General features: G+C 41.2%; 1 protein-coding gene across 4 annotated transcripts in view; it reads right to left on the bottom strand.

The window, feature by feature from the left end:
• Window positions 1-21,140, bottom strand: part of CROT (carnitine O-octanoyltransferase) — an 898,406-nt gene that overhangs the window by 522,145 nt on the left and 355,121 nt on the right. For all 4 annotated transcript variants that reach the window (XM_069648391.1, XM_069648390.1, XM_069648392.1 and 1 more), the window contains one exon: window positions 15,229-15,337. In XM_069648391.1, the coding sequence (XP_069504492.1) occupies window positions 15,229-15,337 (109 nt within the window). The remainder of the gene's footprint in view (window positions 1-15,228; window positions 15,338-21,140) is intronic.

A 21,140-nucleotide genomic window follows, 5' to 3' on the forward strand; every position in this document is an offset into this window, starting at 1 on the left:
CCACGCTGAGCGTGTGTCCTGAATTGCGGACACTGTCCGGGTCCCTGAACATTTTAAAAGTACCTTTTCGGGCAATTCACAGTATTTTATACTAAAAATGCACCATAGCACATGTCCCAGACAATAACCCTGACTTTCCACATATGTTTTTTTAGAACTTTTTTAGCCCTTTTGGGGTGTTTGTTCTATCCGTGGACAGCGCAACTGTCCGCGAACCGCGCACCAGCACCCCTATAAAAGGCCACACCCCAGAGCTCATCCTCATTGTGTTTCTGGCTACCTTACAGAACACAGTGCATTTTGCTGCCAATTTTTGAATATTTTCTTCTGAATCTTGATGGCATCCATGGCTCCTCTACTGCCTCCTGGTGCTACCTCTGCCTCAGCACCACCCCCACCCCCTGCACCCTGTGGTTGGTGTCCCCCTCTTACCCTCCTTTCCTCTCCTCTCCTAGTGTGTTGTGTGTAAAAAACCAAAAGAAATACAAAACAACAAAAAAAAGGCTCTTTTCAGAGTGGCCTTTCACAGTCAAAAAATAGAAGTGGGAAAGAAATTGAGCAGGCTACTGTTTTTTCTTTTTTAGAGGTCCGCTGACAGTTCGCAAACATCAAAAAAAATGTCAAGTGTTGCCCTATCAAAATTATTGCACTTTTATCTGGGAAGAAGTAGAGGCTCTGAAAAGAGCCTTTTGTGGTATTTTTTTAAATCAACACCTACTGCAAAAAAGCCGACTGTAATTTCACAAAAGGACGCAATGCATCTTGTACATTTCTCAGAAAAATCTGATTACCAGCATAAGTAAGATGGACTCCATCTCTACCAAAAATGTTTGTGCTACGAAACATAATATTTTCATTGTGAAAAGAGGACATGCCAACATCTCTGAGAAAGGCACAAACAGCCTTATTGACATTACGCCTCGCTTTCTCCATTTGTGGACCAAATGAAGAAGAACGCAGCCACATTTGTCTTGGTGCAATAGGAGAAAAAATTACTTGGGAATTTGGAAACATATCCATGACTTTCCCTAGTTCTTCTTTCATCGCAAATTGCAAAACAATTCCTGAAACATGTCCCAAACTGTTCCCTCCACAATTAATTATAATTATATCAGGATGAGGCTCTGTCTGTAAAGTAGCACAGAGCGGTAGCAAGTCTAGCCACTTCATTCCGTGTACTCCATGCCAGTGCACTTCCACATGAGGGAATCCAAGATCTACAGCTACTCCACAGAGTTGTGCATGCACCTCCAACCAATGTATCCATGAGTCTTCCAAAATCCAGACAATCTGTTTTCTGAAACATACAGCCATAGCTAACTGTTCTTCTCTCAGGAAAAAGACCTTCTGACAAACTGTCTTCTTACACAACACACCCACCAAACTTTAATGACCAATCAATTCCTCTGCTCATTCTCATTTGCATGCCTCTCCACCCCAAAATACCTGTATGTAATTTGCGGTGTTTGCGGTGTCCGCGGACTTCCGTTATGTCCACGGACATATCGTAACCTAGACAGTCCTTCTACCATTTCCACTTCACTCTCTGTGCCGTTCCCTCATTGGATACAGGTAAACAGTCACACAACCATCCACCAATCAAATTGAAGACCTCTACATCCAACTGCATCATCAGAGCTCAGCACTTTAAATGTAGTGTAGATTACTCTGAGTACAAGTCTCATATCATTGGAAAGCACCTACTACAAAAACTACTGTACAAGTCTCCAAGATTTCTACTTGCAGCTGCATGCATATCCACATGCATGAATACAAACTACAGGTATGCATTTTTTTCTCCACAGTATAAATACAAATCTTATGAATACATATAAACAGAGTAACTGTCACTTAATCTGTATAAGCTTTGAAATAAACTTACTGTCATTGTTCCCCATCTACTATAATCAACTGTCGCTTACAAAACTGTCCACTATCTAAAACATTGTTTACACACACAGCTATCGAAAAAATTACACACAATCAGTATAAGGTCAAGCACCTTCAAACACTCACACAGATAAACACTAACATTGAAAAACTCCCAACTGCAATAACACCACTACCTGTACATCATATCCTTCTGATTGATTACCCACACCTTCACAAATGCATACATTCCATGTTTTTTCTATAACGTATCTGCCATTTACCTTATAAAAATTGCAAAATAAGTATATCATTATTTCATCTGTCTCCTAACATCCAATAACACAGCCTTAAGAAACCAAGCATGTTTCATACACTTTCTATTCTATTTATTTGTATAGCATGTTGAACTAACATAATGTAAGTAAAATATGAAGGCTGCACATAGTCAAAGGAAACTACATATTATATACACACAAAATTACTAACTTTCCTTTACAATTACAGTGAAGAGCACTCTCCTGAAAAGCAGCAGAATCCGAAGTACAAACAACAACTCAGAAGAACCTAATCTGTCCACACAAAAAAGTAAGTACAATACTACCATAATATTCTTACTGTTACTCAACACACTGTGCGGTTGATTCATGGTATTGTGCACCAAAAAAAGGATTAGTGCACCATTCTGCCCACAAATACCCATTTGTTAAACAGGAATTTGCAGGCAGAATGCTGCACAAATTCCCATTTTATGGCGCACAAATGACATAACTCAGCCTCTAAAATGTTATTATTGCAGAACAAAGAACTGTTTTAATTCTGTACCATTAGATTTAGTATGTGTGCTTCTCCTCACCACTAGCTTACTTTCTACTGTAATCTGAACCCCAGTATAGTAACACACAAATAGAAGAATTGCCTCCACACACCATCACATACATCTCTACCATCACACTCAGACACTCACGCACACTGCACACAAGCATTGCAGAACAAACCAACCCATACTTTCTTAATTTATTTCAACAGACCCCAAAGAATGCCTACCAAAAAGCAAGTCTGTAGAAAACAACGTAGAAGAAGAGCAAATGAAAAAAGAAGTATCCAAAATAAGCCTCCAGCTCTAGCAGAATTTGTACAAAAAGTTCAAACAAAACAGCTAATACAGTCATTTAGTAAAACTAAACATTTTTCAAGTACAGAAACTTTGCCTCCTCTATCAAAATGTAAAACGAAACAGAAACAATTATCAAGAATTCAGCTACCACTACTGCTAAAACTACTCCTATAAATCTTGATATAATGGCAAGTAAAAATACACCAAAAAATATTTTTGCAAAAATGTTCCGCCACAGAGACCTTTAAAATCTTATAAAAACAGGAGAGAAATCATACACAACCCTTAAAATCTACCATAGAAAATTAATATTAGAAGCCTCGATAGACAGTGCAATCCTATTCAAAAGAAAAGTATTTATTTTAGTGTTAAAAAGAATGAAACCACTAACAAAACTAATTAGTAAATTACAAAAAAGACTTCTCAATAAACGGAATGTCAACATAAATAACTTCTTAGATATCTGTGCAGGTGAATGGAGTCACACCACAAATACAGAACTATATTTTAATGAAGAAGCATACAAACAAAAGCAAACAAATAAGATTGCTATACATAGCAGTGGACGGGGTTATAAAAAAATGTAATAATACCATAATGGAACAAGAAATACTGCTTACAAAAATATCCCCTGAAAACTCAGAATTACCTCTCCATTCGACTGGACGAAAACATCCAGTATACAAATGGTCATGCACGTCAATGTGTAACATTCCCAAAAAATCTTTCAAATCTTTACGCCAATTTCTCAATCAATATGTGAAAGGCAAAGACAAAATCAAAATGAAACTGCTGCAAAATACGGATACCTTTCCAGTGCGTAAATACACAGGTCTACAAGGACATTCATTAGCTTGCATTTCAGGACCAATTTGCAAAAGCGCCTTCCATCATATCAAAATGATATCAACTCATCATCCAACTATAAGAAATCTAGTCTATAAACTATACTATGCTAAAAGTCCTGCATTTGCACTAGCCAATTTAAATCAAAATCTTCTACATGGTACAGCCAAAGAACTACTTTAAGAAATTGACCATATCCAGGAACAATATTTTGGAAGTGAAAGCCACTAACAAAACGCAATAGCTTTACAACAAACTAGCAACAATTGTACACATGGCAACCTTCTACTACACACATACAAAAAGAAATACTAAAATTTAAAAGTACATCCACTGAAATACCAAACCATGTCTGTGTGTGTTGCCACAGAACTTTTTATATAACTAACACAAAAACTATAGACATAACATACAAAATAGACGACAATGAAGATTCCAAATGGTTTGAATTAGCTCTCTACCTTATATCAGAAAACAAATATGAAATAACTGACCCTTTAAGACTTTGCAGTTACTGCACTACAAAACTTGACAACAACCAAACTCCTTCACGTGCTATCACAAATAATTTGGAATTATTTCCACTACCAGAACCCCTGCAACAAATGAATTTATATGAGAGCATCATAATTCAAACAGTACACCCATTTCAAGTAATAATACGTTTTCAACCCAAAACAGCAAAATTACCACCCTCTGAATTGGTGAAAGGTATTTGTGGCAAAGTAGTTTATTTACCATTGAATCTGACAGAAAATGTACACACTCTAGGAGTGCAACGTCCAATAGAACAATCTTTCAATATCTTAGTAAATGGTGTACCAACAAAAGACAAAGAAATTTGGCAAAAACTTGTCGATTTACATAAAGTTAGACAAGCCTTGCAATATTTAAAAGACAATAATGAGTACTACAAAGAAATAAATATTGAAGAAAACTTAAGTGGAACAACTGAAATAATTTGAGTCAAGAGAAACTGGTCAATTTGAACTTCTGGATACAGATGCAGTTTCCAATATTTTAGACCATTATACAATTCATCCATTGCACTCTAAAGACAGCATAGATGATGCACTAGAAACGTACCAAATGCGACAAACCAAAGGATCACCAATGAGCATATGGAAAAAAGTATAGAAGCACATGCTTTTCCTCTACTATTTCCTACTGGCAAAGGAGGAAGATACGATGACAGACCCACTCAAATAACAGCATCAGAATACCGTTCAATACGAATGTATTCTGAAGATCCCAGATTTAGACAAAATGTGGAATACATATTCCACCTACTCTTTGAAAGTGAACAAGCAACTCTATTTTACGGAGTTGCAGATATTGAAATCGGGAACACAGTTTCAAAATATGTCGGCTACACAATTAATACAAAAAGTGCAAGAAAAAGATGAGGTTTTACAATCAAGTATTACACATCTATTTGCAAACATGCGTGGTACAAAAGAATACTGGTTCCGACGTTACAGAGATGTACGTTGTATGATCAGAAACCTTGGACCACCCACTTGGTTTGTTACATTAAATTGTGCAGAATATGCTTGGGAAGATTTACATGATTTCCTACGCATATCAAACAAAAACAAAACAAACATAGATATACTAACACCTGGAGAACTTTGCTCTCTAGATCCTGTTAATGTTTCAAGATATTTCCATCATCGTTTTATTGCTATGCTACACTTTATTTGTAATAAAACTGTTCCTCCACTCGGAGAAGTGGAACACTTCTTTTGGAGAAAAGAATATCAAGCCAGAGGAGCACCAGATATCCAAATGCGTTTATGGATTAAAGATGCTCCTAAATTTGGTCAGGACAGTGATGCCACTGTTTTGCAGTTCATCCAAAAATATGTCACTTGTGAAAATCCCTTCACAAACGAAATGCCGGTTTGGTTTCCCTAGACCAGTTACAGAAAAAGGTGAAGTAAACAACTTCATGTCTTCAGTTAGACATAATGTTAAAGGTAAATCACCTAAGAGCACATATTACATAAAAAGAACAGAAGAATCAAAATATATCAATGAATACAAACATAGATGTGCAGTACATTGCAGACAATTCCACTGCAGTTGCACAATATGTTACAGCATACTTAACAAAAGCAGAAAAAACAGAGCTTCCAGACCTCTGGAATGACCTATCATCAGAAAAAAAAACATATCTCGGAAATTGTACATCTTAGGCATAAAAATGCTTTCTCATAGAGTATGTGTAGCCTACGAAGCTGCTTTGTATGGAAAATCTGAAAATATAGTATGGCTAAGGGCCTCATTACACGGTAGGCGGAGGCTAATAGCACCTTGGTCCATGCCGGTAAAATACCGGCACCGCCTTGGAGGAAAGGGGAATTACCGCCCTATTCCAAGGTTTGCGGGGCGGTAATTCCCCCCTCCCCCATTGCCCTTCCCCATTCCCATTTTTGCCCCATAGCGCTCTATGGGAATGGGGAAGTCGCTAATTATGGTGCCGCAAATTGCGGTACCGTAATTAGCACCCTGGTCCCTTTGCGAGTTGGTTTTTAACGCCTGCTAAACAGCAGGCATTAAAGTACCAACCCGCAAAGGGACCTCGTAGTAAGGCGGTAAGGGTTTACCGGTACCGGTGCCATTACCGGTACCAGTAAACCCTTACCGCCGTCCGTGTAATGAGGCCCTAAGTCTTGGTCCTGCTAAATCTAGAAAAAGAGTTCTCAAAAATCATATGACGACATAGAAACAATAGCCAAAAATTATCCAAGCAGCCAAGACATTTTGAAAAACAATTTACTAGACACATACTACCCGAACAGGAGTACCACTTTGGAAAACATGTGTCTATACCACATAGCCCAAAACTTTGCATACAAAAATTATTAAAAAACCTGATGAAAGCAAAGGTAGATGTAGAGTGACAGATTGTGAAGGCAGCTTAGTAAAACTTACCAAACCAAGTTTAATTAATCATATCAAATTGTCATTCAAAACTCCTCAACAGAAAGAACTATATTACATGTCCCTCCTACAACTTTTTAAACCATGGAGAAAAGAAGAAGAGTTACTAGATAACTACGACTGCTACGAAGATGCTTTCAAAGCAAATGAAAGCACCATCACTGATGTGAACTTTATGCAGTACAAAACAATGTTGCAAAATGAACAGCAATATGAAGAAGAACTACAGGCCCAACTAGTTAAGGACACTGCCGACAGTAGTCAACCTTCTATAACAGGAAGCCAAGAACCACTGGGACAGCCACAAATAGCAAATGAGGCAGAATTAGCTATGACAGAAGTAGAAAACACCATGTGTCACTTTGAATAAGATACAGAAGACTTAACTACACTACAATCAAAACTAAACAAAGAGCAGCACACCATTTTTGAAGAAGTTACAAAACAAATTGCACATGGTGTACAACATGAAAATAAAGAATGTACCTGCCAAAATTACAAACCTATACTACTATACGTCAGTGTGAAGCTGGTTCAGGTAAAACATTCTTAATCAAAACCATCAGCAAGTTCCTTCAACAATTGACAAACAACAAACTGTCAGCTGTTGTAACTGCCCCCACAGGTTTAGCAGCCCACAACATAGGTGGTGTCACTTTACACCGATTACTACTCCGTCCAGTAGAACAGCAAAACAAATTAGATTATTACAAACTTTCTACAGAAACTGAAATGGAACTACGCAGAGTTTTGAAACAAATGAAAATGCTACTAATAGATGAAGTGAGCATGGTCTCCAACCTAATGTTGGCTTTCATTCATCTCAGATTGCAAGAAGTACTTAAAGCAAACTACGAAGAACTCTTTGGTGGAAAAACACATTATTGTTTTCGGAGATCTTCTTCAATTGACACCAGTGAAAGGTGAACCTATTTTTAAAACCTTAGGACACAAACTTTGCCGTAAAACTATTGGCAGCATAGGAAATGTCAACCTTTGGCAACATTTCCAATACACAGAATTAACAGAGAACATGCGCCAATCTACAGACCTCACCTACGCCAACATTTTAAAAAGTATTAGAGTTGGTGTACTATCTCAAGAAGTACAAACAATATTAAACACCCGGCACATCCATGCACTTTATGGCGATAACTCATGTGCTACTGATGTTATGGAACAATTACCACAAAAAAATGTCAGTGGTATGGCCTTAATGCTAACTCTTGCAAGCTGTTCCAAATTCAATTAAACAATGTTAAAAAAAGAAATGCAACCAATAATTGAAATTTGCTCCACAGACAAACTGGACGTACATGGTATTACACTACCTATGTGTCAACAAGCCACAACAAAACTAAATACCTTAGAAAATTCAATCTCCAACACAGCTGGCTTGGAAAAAATATTTAAATTATCCTTAAACTGTAGAGTAATGCTTAAACGTAATCTGGACGTGGAGCAATGACTAGTTAATGGCGCACTGGGTACAGTTGTTGGCTTTCAAACATACCCACGTGACAACAACATTCAGTTTGTCAATATACTCTTTGACAAACTTTCAGAAGTAAAAAGGATAGGGCGCTCAACAGCTCGATTCCTTCTCTTCAAAGACATGTATGTACGTAGAGAACAATTTTCTCTAACTCTTGCATATGCAGTTACCATTCATAAATCCCAAGGTCTTACCCTAGATAGATATTGGTAACACAGTCTTTAAAGAAGGCATGAGCTACGTAGCACTATCACGCTTACGTACACTTGAAGGTCTATCTCTATATCAACTTTGATGCAAGTAAAGTCAACGCTGATATTCCTTGCATTCTAGAATACAATAGACTACGTTCACTATACACCCCCAATATAAAAGCATATCCTGTTCCACAAAAAGTAAAAAGTAAAAGAAAACTAATTCAAGCAGAAATGCAACAGAATCTGACTGCAAATCCTCCAAAGAGAGTAAAAGAAGCTAATACTTCATCATTCACAATAAGTAAAGAAGAACCTATTAGTCAAAGTAACTTAGGTACTTCTTCAGAGAGGCAACATACACTCCACAAAAATGACTTGGACACAGAACTACCTGGTCCATTCAAATGTTCAAATGTAACTGGAGTAAGTTGTTACGCAAATGTAGCAATTAATATTCTATTTCAATTGCCACCAATTGTTGACAACATTTACTTACACAGTACAGACCAATTGTGTTTGCAAATGTTAGTCCTTCATAGAAACGCAAAAGAAAAAACAATCCTGACAACATGTATAGTGTTCACAGAATAAGACAAGAATTGGACTACTGTGCTGGAATGGTAAAATTCACTATAAACTCACAAGAAGATCCACAAGAATTGCTAATGTACTTACTACAAGTATTAGAAAACAAAAACATACCTATAAATGAAATCTTTCAGATTTCATATATGTGGAAACATACCTGCACTCTCTGCAACAATGTTACACAAGAAGAAATCCCTAACGAGCGCTCTGTGTATGTATCCATACCAAATTGTGAATCCATTCCATTTCAGCAACTTGTACAACATGCAAACCATGGCAGATTATGTACTAACTGCAATTCAGATAACCGCTCCTCCTTACTAATACAAACACACAGTAAATACTTAATACTAATGCTTCTACGTTACAATGCAGATGGTACCAAAAACAACTACAAGCTGACTGGATACACACATGGTCAAGTATCACTTGGTAGAAAAACCTTCACAACAATAGGTATAATCTACCACGCAGGAGCCACAACCAATGCAGGTTACAACACTGCATATATAAAAAAGAAATGTGGATGGTTCTAATGTAATGATAGTACCATTACCCTAAAGCAGAGATCACCAGCAAATCTTACAAACGCTCATATAATCGTTTTAAAGCCAAAATTGAATAACTAATCTGTACTTAAACCTTACCAAAACTTCAATTAGAAAACTATAAACTGTTAGAATACACCAACAGGTATCCTAATACCCCAAGATTCTATAACAACCAAACAGATAAATCAATACCACTAAATTAAAAACAAATAATAATTACAGTAAGAATACGCCATCAGGTATCTAACTGCTTCAGAAATCTGCAACAAAAATATGGATGGTTACTCTAAAGCAGAGATTACCAGCAAATCTTACAAACACTTTTTTAATCTTCTTAAAAACAAAATTTAATAACTAATCTGTACTTCAACATTAAAAAAATTCAATGAAAAAACTATAAACTGTTAGAATACGCCAATAGGTATCTAACTAGCCCAAGATTGTATAACAACTAAAAAGATAAACGAATACCAATAAATTTTAACAAAAAATAGACAGTTACAATATGCCATCAGGTATGTAACTGCTTCAGAAATGTGCAACAATCCAACAGATAGATCATTAACCAGAAACAAGAAGTAAACACTGAAAGGAAACAAACAAATAGACTGTAACAAAACAAAAAAGGGTTTTCTAATCTGACAAGGATTTTTTTTTCCCACAGACCCAATGATTTCAGAAACAAACACAGACAGAAACTGAGAAAAATGCACAGTACAGTGGTTTGTAAACCAAATATGAGGGTAAAAAAAAAGCTGAAATATCTATTATGAAATGTAATAAGTCTTTATAGAATACATACACTAACATGCTTGAAAAAGAGTACTTCCTCCAGGTACCAAACTCATGTAAAAAATGTATCGAATGTCAACAAATCATGCAGTAAGTATAATTGAAACCATTTGAAAGATAATCAAATCTATAGGTATGATCTATGGCTTTGATATGTGCAGTAGTTATAGTCAGGACCTAGACTATTGAGTATACACCCTACAGCCTACAGCCTTCACCCATGCACCCTGCCACAACCACCACAACATATCACACCCATAGTAGCTTATAACTTCAGTACTTATAACTTCGGTCTTCGGTACAGTCTGGCCACAACTCCAAAACAGATCACACCCATACATCACACCCATGTTTGATTCTATGGGTGTGATCTATGGGTGTGATATGCTGCGGTGGTTGCTGCCAGGGCCTAGAGTCTTGAGTGCAAGTCCTTCGACCATGCACCCAAGACTCTAGGCCCTGGCAGCAACCGCCGCAGCATATCACACCCAAAGATCACACCCATAGTATCAAACATTTTTAACTATGATCACACCCATAGAATCAAACATTTTTAACTGGGCCTCATGGCATTTTTAATGTCCGCGGACTCCTTGGATGTCCTTAGAACAGTTTCTATTTGCCTGCGAACAATGCGAACAATACGGACAAGTATAGTGTCCTCAGGACACCTCCATTTTCATTTATTTGTGGACATCCCGAACACCGCGTGTGTTCTTAGAACAGTTTCAACTTGCCTGCTGTTAGGAAAGATTTCATAATTGTAGGTAATTTTCCTTCCATGTGGCAACCCCCAAACTTTTTGCTGTTGTTTTACACCCTGATCTAGACTTTGCCAGAGAAGCGCAGCCTTCCGCCGCACTCCTCTGGGCTTTCGCTCAATTGTTACGGGGAAACTGACATGCCCTTAAGACAGTCAGTACTGGGAGACTTAGCTTCCCTTAGTCCTTTCCTCATGTTGCAGCTTTTGAGCAACATGAAACAAGAGTGCACCGTAACTTACATTACTGCGCTCTTGGGTCTCTAGTCATTCCAAAGGCCCTAGAAACTCTCGCTGGATTTATCATGAAATGTGCAAGTGTGTCACGGACGGGACTGGTGGCAGCTATCGTTTCTTTGTGTTTTGAACCCCTTTTTGCCATGTTAGCCACGCTTCCCGCGTTTGGCCCAAATGGGAGGCCTGGCCTCCAAAATGGCCATGCCACGATGTTCTTTGTCCTGTCCACTGACCATCTTGCCCCTTCACCTTCCCCCCAGGTCAAGCCGACCCGGGGCAGTCCTTATTTGGTCATGCACTTTCCCGCGAAACACAGCGCTTTCGTGGGCTTCTGCATGCCTTGTGTGTGCCTCCAGGATGTGGGCTGGGATGTCTGTTCCCAATACACATCCTGGGTGCCAGAGAGTCTAGAGTGTCCTCAATGCCTGGGACCATCGTGGTCTGTGATAGGTCCACGTATGGTGTGAGTGTTTGTGAGCAGATCTCCCATTGGGCCCTCTCCGTTTTGGCGCGAAGGGAACTTTGGATAAGAGGAGGCTGAAAACCCCACTACCATGTCGATCTCCTGAGTTCTCACGAACAAAGGATAAGGAGCCAAGTATCCTGCAACTAAGAAGCTGAGTCGAGGAATCGCTGGTGACGCGCTGAAGGTTTGGCACCCTGCACTGCTGTCGTCCTGCGAGACCACTCGGCCTCTGATCGAACGAGAAGGTCTGCAAAGGCGCTATGACCCTTTAGAATATTGGGAACAACTATTCTCGGCATCTTCATCAAATCCTGTACGTAAGCCTTCGGAAGCGTCCCTGGGCCATCGAGTGGACTGACCAGCCTACACAGGAATCTTGCTCTGTCACCGCTGTCTGGCTTACTGCTAAATTCCGAGTCCTCTGCACTCTCATACAATTTGTACACTTGGCATTCCCAGGTCTGAAGTGAGACGTGTGCTTTGGGACCGGAATACACGCGGTTGCCGAGTTGCCCTGCTGTGGTAACAATCTGTGCATGTTTGCTGCATTTGGGACACCCTCGACCCTGACTCCTGCTGTCACGGAATCTACAGAGCGTCGAGACATCCTGCTGATCGCATCTGAACCTGCCAATACCGAAACGGAACCGGAGAAGCCTTGGTCTGCCTGCATCGGGGACCGGTGAGTAGTCAATACCCTAACCGGTCGCCCTCCTGCAGGAGCCTGTGGGTCTCCATCGCTGTCGTAAACAGCAACCCTTTTCTGCACTCGCGCCCTGCTTCTGCCCACAAGTGGAGGCCCCGCTTGAGTAGCGGGGGTCTGTTCATCATCGTTTTGTCCACCTCTCTGAACTGCCTGATTTCCCTGAAGAGACTCCCCTTTGCACGTTGGCACCCGCGCGTGCAGGTACTTTTGAGCACAAGACTCCACTCTACGTAGGGCTCGGACTTCCTTCTAGTTAGGTGGCCTCTGATGTCGAACTGGGTCTAACTATTACTTGCACTGCCTGTTTTCCTCCCCACCTAGGTGGTCTGCATATTTTGTGCTTCTAATTCCTTAGACCCCTTGGTCTTGTATATATATTGTATTGCTTGTGATGTGTTGGTTTATTGGAGTTTTGCCGTGATTCTTTACTATGGTCGATGTTACAAAGGCCTTGTAATAAACGTGTCTATATTTTTAATATAACACCTGTCTGGAATAATTTGTAAGCGTCCTTGCTTTGTGTGCTCATTGTGGGCTTTCAGTCACCCTCACCCCTCTTGAGACCTAGTCTTGACCGCCGCCATCGCTACCCTGATTGGTCTGGCTTGTCCAGAGATTGCCCTGTTCCAAGAAACTAGGCTGGGCTTCTGAACCTCTGCCCCTCCAGGACAGAGTTCAGAAATCCATCTTAACACCTGCGAACAGTACGGACATCCCGAACACTGTGTGTGTTCTTAGAACAGTTTCAACTTGCCTGCGAACAGTACGGACATCCCGAACACCACGTGTGTTCTTAGAACAATTTCAACTTGCCTGCGAACAGTACGGACAGGTATACTGTCCTTAGGACATTCCCATATGGAACGATTACGGACACCAAGGACAGCGCGGCTGTCCGCGGACACAACTAACACAACAGCGGTGCCTACCACCTAAATAGATACAAAATTCAAACCATCTTTTACCCCCCCACCATCCCCAAACAGTCTTACAGACCAACACACTTGCCTAAATTGTATTTCCCCACCATTTGACACCGCGTTGTCCACGGACGTACGCGAATTCAAGATGGCGGGCGTTTCCAAAAATCTGACGCACTTCACGATTTTCACCATCCAATCAGCGAACACGTTGCATTTCCGCGGACATGACGTAAGCCGCGATTAACCAATCAGAACACTGTCCGTGGACCGAACAGGGAAGTGTGTCCGCGGACCGGACATAGATATCACTCATTTTTGGTGACCTACTTTTTGGCCATTTTTAAAAAAAACTACTGGACGGATTTTCACCAAATTTACAAATGCACGCTTTCGGGACCAAGTCGCTGCTCCTGCCGTAAATTTGGTGAATATCCGTCCAGCGGTTTGGGCTGTAGGCGTGAGCAAAGTTTTTCCCCCATTCAGTCTATGGGAAAAAAAGACGTTTTGGGACCCTCCTATAACTTTGCCCCCCCTGAACCAAACCTCACCACACTTTGCACAGAAATTCAGAGTGGCCCATATACTTTCTTTGCAAAGTTTGGTGAGGATTCATGCAGGGAGAGCTAAGTTATAAGACGCCCAAAAAGTGCTCTTCCTATGGAAACAGCAACTTAACCATAACTACACGGCCACTACTGTGGGCCGTGTAATATATATATATATGTATATATGTTTGGGTTAAGGTGGAGTAACAAGCAGGGGGCTGAAAAAGGGAGAAGGAGAAGGCGGGTATGGGGTGAAACCCTTCATGAAAGAAAAAAGGGCTGGGGTCGACCATAGCAAATCAAAAAGTGGCTACAAAATGACACGTAACAACATAGAAACATTGTGAGACAATGGGCCTCATTCCAAGTTTACTGGTCCGGTAAGTTTGCCGGTACCGTAATTCCCGGAACGGCAAACTACGAGTTGTGCTCGCAGCTGCCTTTCTGCGAGCACAGCATGTCGGATGCACCGGCGCATCCGACCTCCCCATTGAGCCCTATGGGGCTCAAATGAGAATGGGGAGTAAAGAATACCGGCACAAGTTTGGCGGCAGCCATGCCGTTTTTACCGGCATGGCTACTGCCAAACTCGTAATGAGGCCCAATGTGTGTTAGCTACTTCACAATATCTCAGTAAAGGTATTTTAAATGTAATCTTCAACCAGTTATGTGTTTAAAGAAAGCACAAAAAAAGTAAACAGAGGTCGGTACTACCTGTTTGTAGTCAGCCAGAAAAGAAACCCATATCAGGCATGCCCTACAAGAGCAGCCCCAACTTCAGTATTTTGCTTTTTGCTTTTTTTTAAAATGACAAACGTACACTTGTATGGGAACTGGGAAGAGTGTTGGGGGACCATCATTTCCACCTGGGATGGATGTCTTGTTGCTCATTTGTCAGCAACTAGTTTAAAACAGAACCCCTGACCATTAAACAGTTGCCCAAGTGTGGTTTGCAATAAGGTGGCTTCACAAACAACACTGCTATTGCCTAGAATTTATTTCACACAATGCGTCAACTGTGTGATCAGGTAATCGCAGGGTCATGATACTTATACAAAATATTAAAGCTTTATGTGTTTCTAATTCAGTCTTTGTACTGGAAAATACAAATAAATTGAATCAGTACTTCATATGTAATTTGAAGAATAATTTGAATAAGTTATGCCAGAACATTAATGATAATGAAAAACCTGAGAAGTTCTGGTGGAGTGAGGATGCTTCCTTCATGCACAGCATCAAAGGTGAACAGTCGTCCTCTGCACATGACCACCAAATGCGATGGACAGCTCCCTTCTCTCTCTGAAAAGGAATCATGTCATTGTTAATGTACAACGGCACAATCTGATAAGTACAATCTGATGATTTTCATAAATTGAAAAACCTGATTTTGTGAAAGCACAGGTGCACTGTAGAATATGTTCACAAAATCAAAGAAACACTAAATAGATTGAATGAGTTGGCACACAAGATGGAGCTGGATATACAGTATACACCTAAAGAAATGCAAGCATTAGCATGAGTAGAAGCAATAACACTTTGTGACGACATGACTATTGCTCTGCAGGAGTATCTGGATGATTAGTGGCTATAGCACCTACTCAAACCCACACTACTACTAAACCAGCAGTGATCCCAGTAAAATTTTAAATACGCACAGTTCGACAGGTATACCCGCTTTGCCATTTAGGGTACGACAGGTCGAGGGCAGGTGAAAAATTGTGCAGTAAACAGTCAGAGGGGACTTCAGCATCACATCTAAGAAGCCAGAGACGGTGAAGGCCTAGGCACTATTTTGTTCACCTCCCTGGTTGCAACCAAACACCTTCCCTGAGGTGGGCTATGTAGCTTCAGTCTGCCTATGTTTAGCGAGCAGGGGAGTCACAGGGAAGTGCCCTGGAAGAGAGAGTTTCACACTGATGGTCAGCATGGAGAAGGCATACCTCCTTGGTTAAAATCATTTAGCCATTGCACACTTTCTCTGATGAAGGTTCACCTTCTGGTGAAGTGGGCTAGTTCAGGAGTACAAAACAGTATGATAGACAACATGGTTAGGTGCTAAACAGCATTTTGCGCACTACGTTAGAAACAAGCTCCTAGATGTCGAGTTATCATTACAGGTGGTAATCCACATACCTAAATTATAAGTGCTGATTACAGTGGCATAAGTGAGTCAACATGGGTAGGCAATAGTCATCCTACGAAAAGGGCTTTAGGAGACATTCCGAGCTTGCCAGGTTAGAATAGGTGTGGTGCGTGTGCAAGAAACACAACAGGCAAGATGAGGAGCAGTTTCCAGTTAGGATCATTTGTGATGTTGAGAGAAAATTGGTAATTCACACAGTCAGGCACGATTCGATATATAGAATAGTCTTTACGGAGCAGCCCGAACGCATACCGGGAAAACTTTGCCCTGTGATTGAAGGGGGCTACATCGGTAGTGCGAGAACATAGGCGAGAAGGGACAGAAAGCTAAGACTTTCGCCATCGGTTGCAGTGACACGGTCTGATGAAGCCGGTGTTACGCAGCAGACAGGGAAGGTAGGCACTTTGGGCAGACCCAGGATAGACAGCAAGGATATTAGGGTCATTCGGTCATTGCAGCAGGTGGATTTAGTAGGAAGTTTGTGTGTGGTATGGGACGGTCTAATCAAGGAAACTGTATACCTGGGTCTGTAGGGGTCTGCTGGGCCACTTGCCAGGCGCGGACAGGCCTCAGCCTTTCCCAGCAGCTTTCCCCGAAGGACTGCATGCTGGCTACGAGTAAGTCCAGGAGTGTGGCTACCAGCTAGCCAATCAGGTGCGCACATCTTAGGCACATCTTCTACACTCACCAGGCAATGCAGTATTGATATTGATATTTTATTTATATCGCGCTCGTACAAGTGTTTCAGTAAGCAGTGGATGGCGCCGGCCATCTTTCAGGGGGGCATCGGTGTTGTGTAGAAATGGGTGAAGAAGTCTTTGTGCTGTCGGGTCGAGACTCCCACCTCCTTGTATTTGTATTTATTTGTAATTATTGTATTTATATAGCGCCTTAATCCAAGGCGCTTTACAGGTTAACAACAAGAATACATCAAACATGGAACAGTAGAAGCAAACAATGTACATGAATCAAACCAAAAAACAGTATGTAGAACAATTTGCATATGAGAAGGAGGAGGAGAGGAAGAGGCTGGGGAGGGAAGGATGAGGGAGAGAGAATAGGGAGTAAGGTGAGTAGTAGGAAGAGAGGTCATAGAAAAGTAGGGGGAAGATGAATAGAACTAAGACGGGGGTACTAGAGGGAGAGAGAGAGGGAGGGAGAAAGGGTAAAAAGGGGGAATAGGGTGTCAGGGAGGGGAATGAAGAAGGAGTGATTTCAAGGAGGAACGGAAGGAAGAATATGTAGGGATGGAGCGGATAGAAAGATGCAGGGAGTTCCAGTGTAAAGGGGCAAGGAGCTGAAAGGAGCGGAACCAAGAAGAGGCACAAGGGGGTGGGGGAACAGAAAGTAAGAGTAGGGCAAGGGGCGTCATGATGGTATCAGGCCAGCACAATGCGCTAGTTAGAGAGGCACAGACAGGCCTTATCCTTTCCAGGCGGCATTCCCTGGTTTGGAAGGACATGTGAGGTCCTTCCATTTTGATGAGGTGTCTTTCCAGTTTTTACTTCTCATCGCAAAGGTCTTAGAGCTCCATCTCCAGGGAGGCCAATATCCCCTCATGCTGCTTATGGCTGGATTTTCCCTTTGCCTCATTCAGGCTCCTTGTACAGGATATCCTCTGCCACACACAGATATTATGTCTCAAGGTAATGGTGTCCTGCAGGCCCAGACAATCATCTAGACAGGACTTTTTATGGGGCTATGGTGATGTGGCAGGATCTCATGACCACCAACATGGAAAACAGGCTGCACGAATCAATTCATGCTGATTAGTGATGCCTTCACTGATGTTATGTATTATGTATTCTGTGATGTCATCATCGTGGTCATACGTTGCTCAACAGGGTCAACAGGGGTCACAGAGTTAAGGTGGACTTGCTTGAAATACAAGTGCTAAATTTCAAGGGTTTTGATGTGATGTCATTTGAATTCACCCCGAAGTGCCATCACGGGAAGCGATGGAACACAACCTTTCACCCCTTGACAAAACAGGAAGTGGCATCACATAGCATGTTCCTAAGCACACTATGAAAACTATGGTTACGATATCACTGTAATGTGATATACATTTCATACATGAATGGATCACCATATGTATCATTGGTATCAGTGTGTATAGGCCTATATTACCAAATTACTGTGAATGGAAGCAGACGGCCAAGGCCAAATGATAATGATGTGTTATTATATAGCACTTACGCTTAAGCGCTTTAAATAGATCAAATATACATACAATATCACCCAACCTTTGTTGGTTCTCATTTATCAACCTTAGAAGGATGAAAGGCTGAGTTGGCATGCCGGGATTTGAACCGGTTGATCACACACACATCACAACAGCGAGAGCTCAACCCACTGAGCTATCTTACCGGTTATAGCTATCCTTCCAGCTATAGTAAAATTAGTAATTACATGTCTGAATGTTCTAAAAGTCAGAAAGCAAATTACACTCTGTTTTGGATACCATTAAACTGGTAACTGAGATTTAACAGCAGGCCAGTTCATCTGCAGGTCTGGTGCAAAGTTGGCCACATGTCAAGCCTGCATGGATCTACTTTTCAGGCTTCAAAGGTTGTCAAAATAAATAACATTGGGTGGGTTCATAAATGGGTATTAAAGAATTCAGGGTAGTGCAAGGAAAGCAGCGCACTCACATGGCATCCCATAACCTGGGCACTCGTTACCTCATACATGCATACAAACATCCTGAACAGCATGCCATGGAGATAGAAAATAGACACATTACAACAAAGCATTAATTCTGGCACAATGAAATCAAGGGACACTTTATGTGCTATGGTCAAACATTGCTACACTGTACACCAGCTTTAAGGCACAAGGATAGTTTTGCAAAGGTAGCAGGCGCCCCTCTCTCGAAAGAACAGACTTGATAACCTGTTCAGTGGTTATTAACCACTTGAGAGTTCGCAGCCACTGCTTTTACTCACTGTGCCTTTCACAGATGGGAAATATCCATTTGCATATCAGTCTTTGTCCTGCCCAGGGGCAGTCCAGCACCGAAATGCAATGGCAATTCCAACCTGAACGAGAGTACCACCAGCAACCCCATACATACATAAGGCACAAGGATTTTGTCAAGTGACCGAGGACACCGAGATGGAATGTCTTGTGATAATCGTAACGGACAACGGCAGAAAAAAAACACGCTATCACTGCAACTTGCAAAAAGCAAAATACATAGTCCGAAATGGATGCTTATTCTACTTGAAATGCTTTTTGCTACTTGAAATGCTTTTTGGACATTTTTGTCTGCATTGTGAATTTGAGGTTTTAAGAACAGACTAAATCATTGACTGACACCCTGAGTCTAGCAATTATTGTATAGAATTCCAGAAAGACAAATGATGTGTTACTCCTATTCTTTCTTATTTAGGGTCACTGCTCAAAGTGTTACACTGGTGGAACACCCTGCCTTCTTTAAGAGGCCTGAATAAGAAAGCCAGCCACTCCAGAAACAAAGAGCCACATAGCACTAGGACACCTCCCAGGAGTTTCAATTAAAAAAAGGGATAACGTGGGAGACCACAGGGGTAGCACAGGAGACCTCAGTGGTCGCAGGTGCGAACACTGGCAACTCCCAAATGACGTCCCTGCTTATGAGATTCCCCTGATAATCCAAAAACGTTTGAACTGTAACTAGCTCCCCTGACCACGCCCAACACTCCAACTTCACATGGTGCCCTCTTTCCCCAGCCCCACATTTTGCCAGATGTGCTTGCATCCTTTTTCCTCCACGTGATAGCTCTTTGAGCACTTTTCATTTTTCGCAATCCCCATAATCGCTCGCATCGAACAACAAAAAAAAGAAAAAGGTAGCTTTTCATTTCTGTACCATGAGATATATCTATTGTTTTGGGATGCAGGGCACCCCCTTACCTGTCGAAAAATCCTGGACATATTTACCCCAAGCCTGTCCTGGAAAAAGAGTCAACGCTTCGTGCCTAAGTTGTTTCTAATTTGGTCCAAATCTGGCCCGTAGTTTTTGTGCTTCAGCTTTCCCAAAATGTGACTTTTTACTCTATGGGGAAATGAAAGGGAGTAGGGCAAAACTGTATTTCTTTGCTTTCTTAATAACCCTTTTATTAACAAATGACTCCCAAAATGTCCAGACTAGGGGGGCCCATGACAAACATTTATTGGGAAAATGTCATCCAAATCCATCCAGCAAGTAAAAGGTAACTAGCAACAGAATTATCAGGTTTTCCTATGGCGCATATGTATCACCTTAACAATAGGGCAGAGACCGCCGCCCTAAAGTGTGTGTGTGTATATATATATATATATATATATATGGGATACAATACTCACCGTAATCGTATTTCTGATGCTTGTATCTGCTTAGATTCACATGCTGTGCATAGGCCGACATCTAGTAGAAGCTGCGGAGTATTACAGTTTGTTTTTCGAAACTCGAAAATGGGCGTCGACACAGGCGTGCCAGTAATACTATCCCTAGTGTGACGTCCACTGTACCCAAGATCCCTCACGCGTCTAGGATCCTCAGATTGTATTTTTTCTGACATGAGGAAGCATGAGGAGTAGCGCGAGTACAGATAATCCAAGCAGATAGACAGAAAGGTAAGACTACAAGCAATCATGCGCCTTCTGTCGGAGGGGAGGAAGGGTGGGTCGCATGTGAATCTAAGCAGATACAAGCATCAGAAATACGATTACGGTGAGTAATGTATCCCTTCTGAGGCTTGTGGAATCTGCTTAGATCACATGCTGTGCATAGATTAGCGAGCAGTACCAGAAGAAGGAGGTGGGATGTGAGAAGGGTCATGAGCAAACAGGTGTCTTAGAACCGCTTGTCCCACTTGTGTATCTGTCTTGGAATGAGTGTCAATGCAGTAATGCTGAGTAAAAGTGTGAATAGAGCTCCAAGTAGCTGCTTTGCAAATGGTGTCGAGGGGAACATTTGCAATGAAAGCCAGAGTG

This window comes from Ambystoma mexicanum, chromosome 2q (genome assembly GCF_040938575.1).
Source record: "Ambystoma mexicanum isolate Mex_15411 chromosome 2q, UKY_AmexF1_1, whole genome shotgun sequence".
Classification (NCBI taxonomy): Eukaryota; Metazoa; Chordata; class Amphibia; order Caudata; family Ambystomatidae; genus Ambystoma; species Ambystoma mexicanum.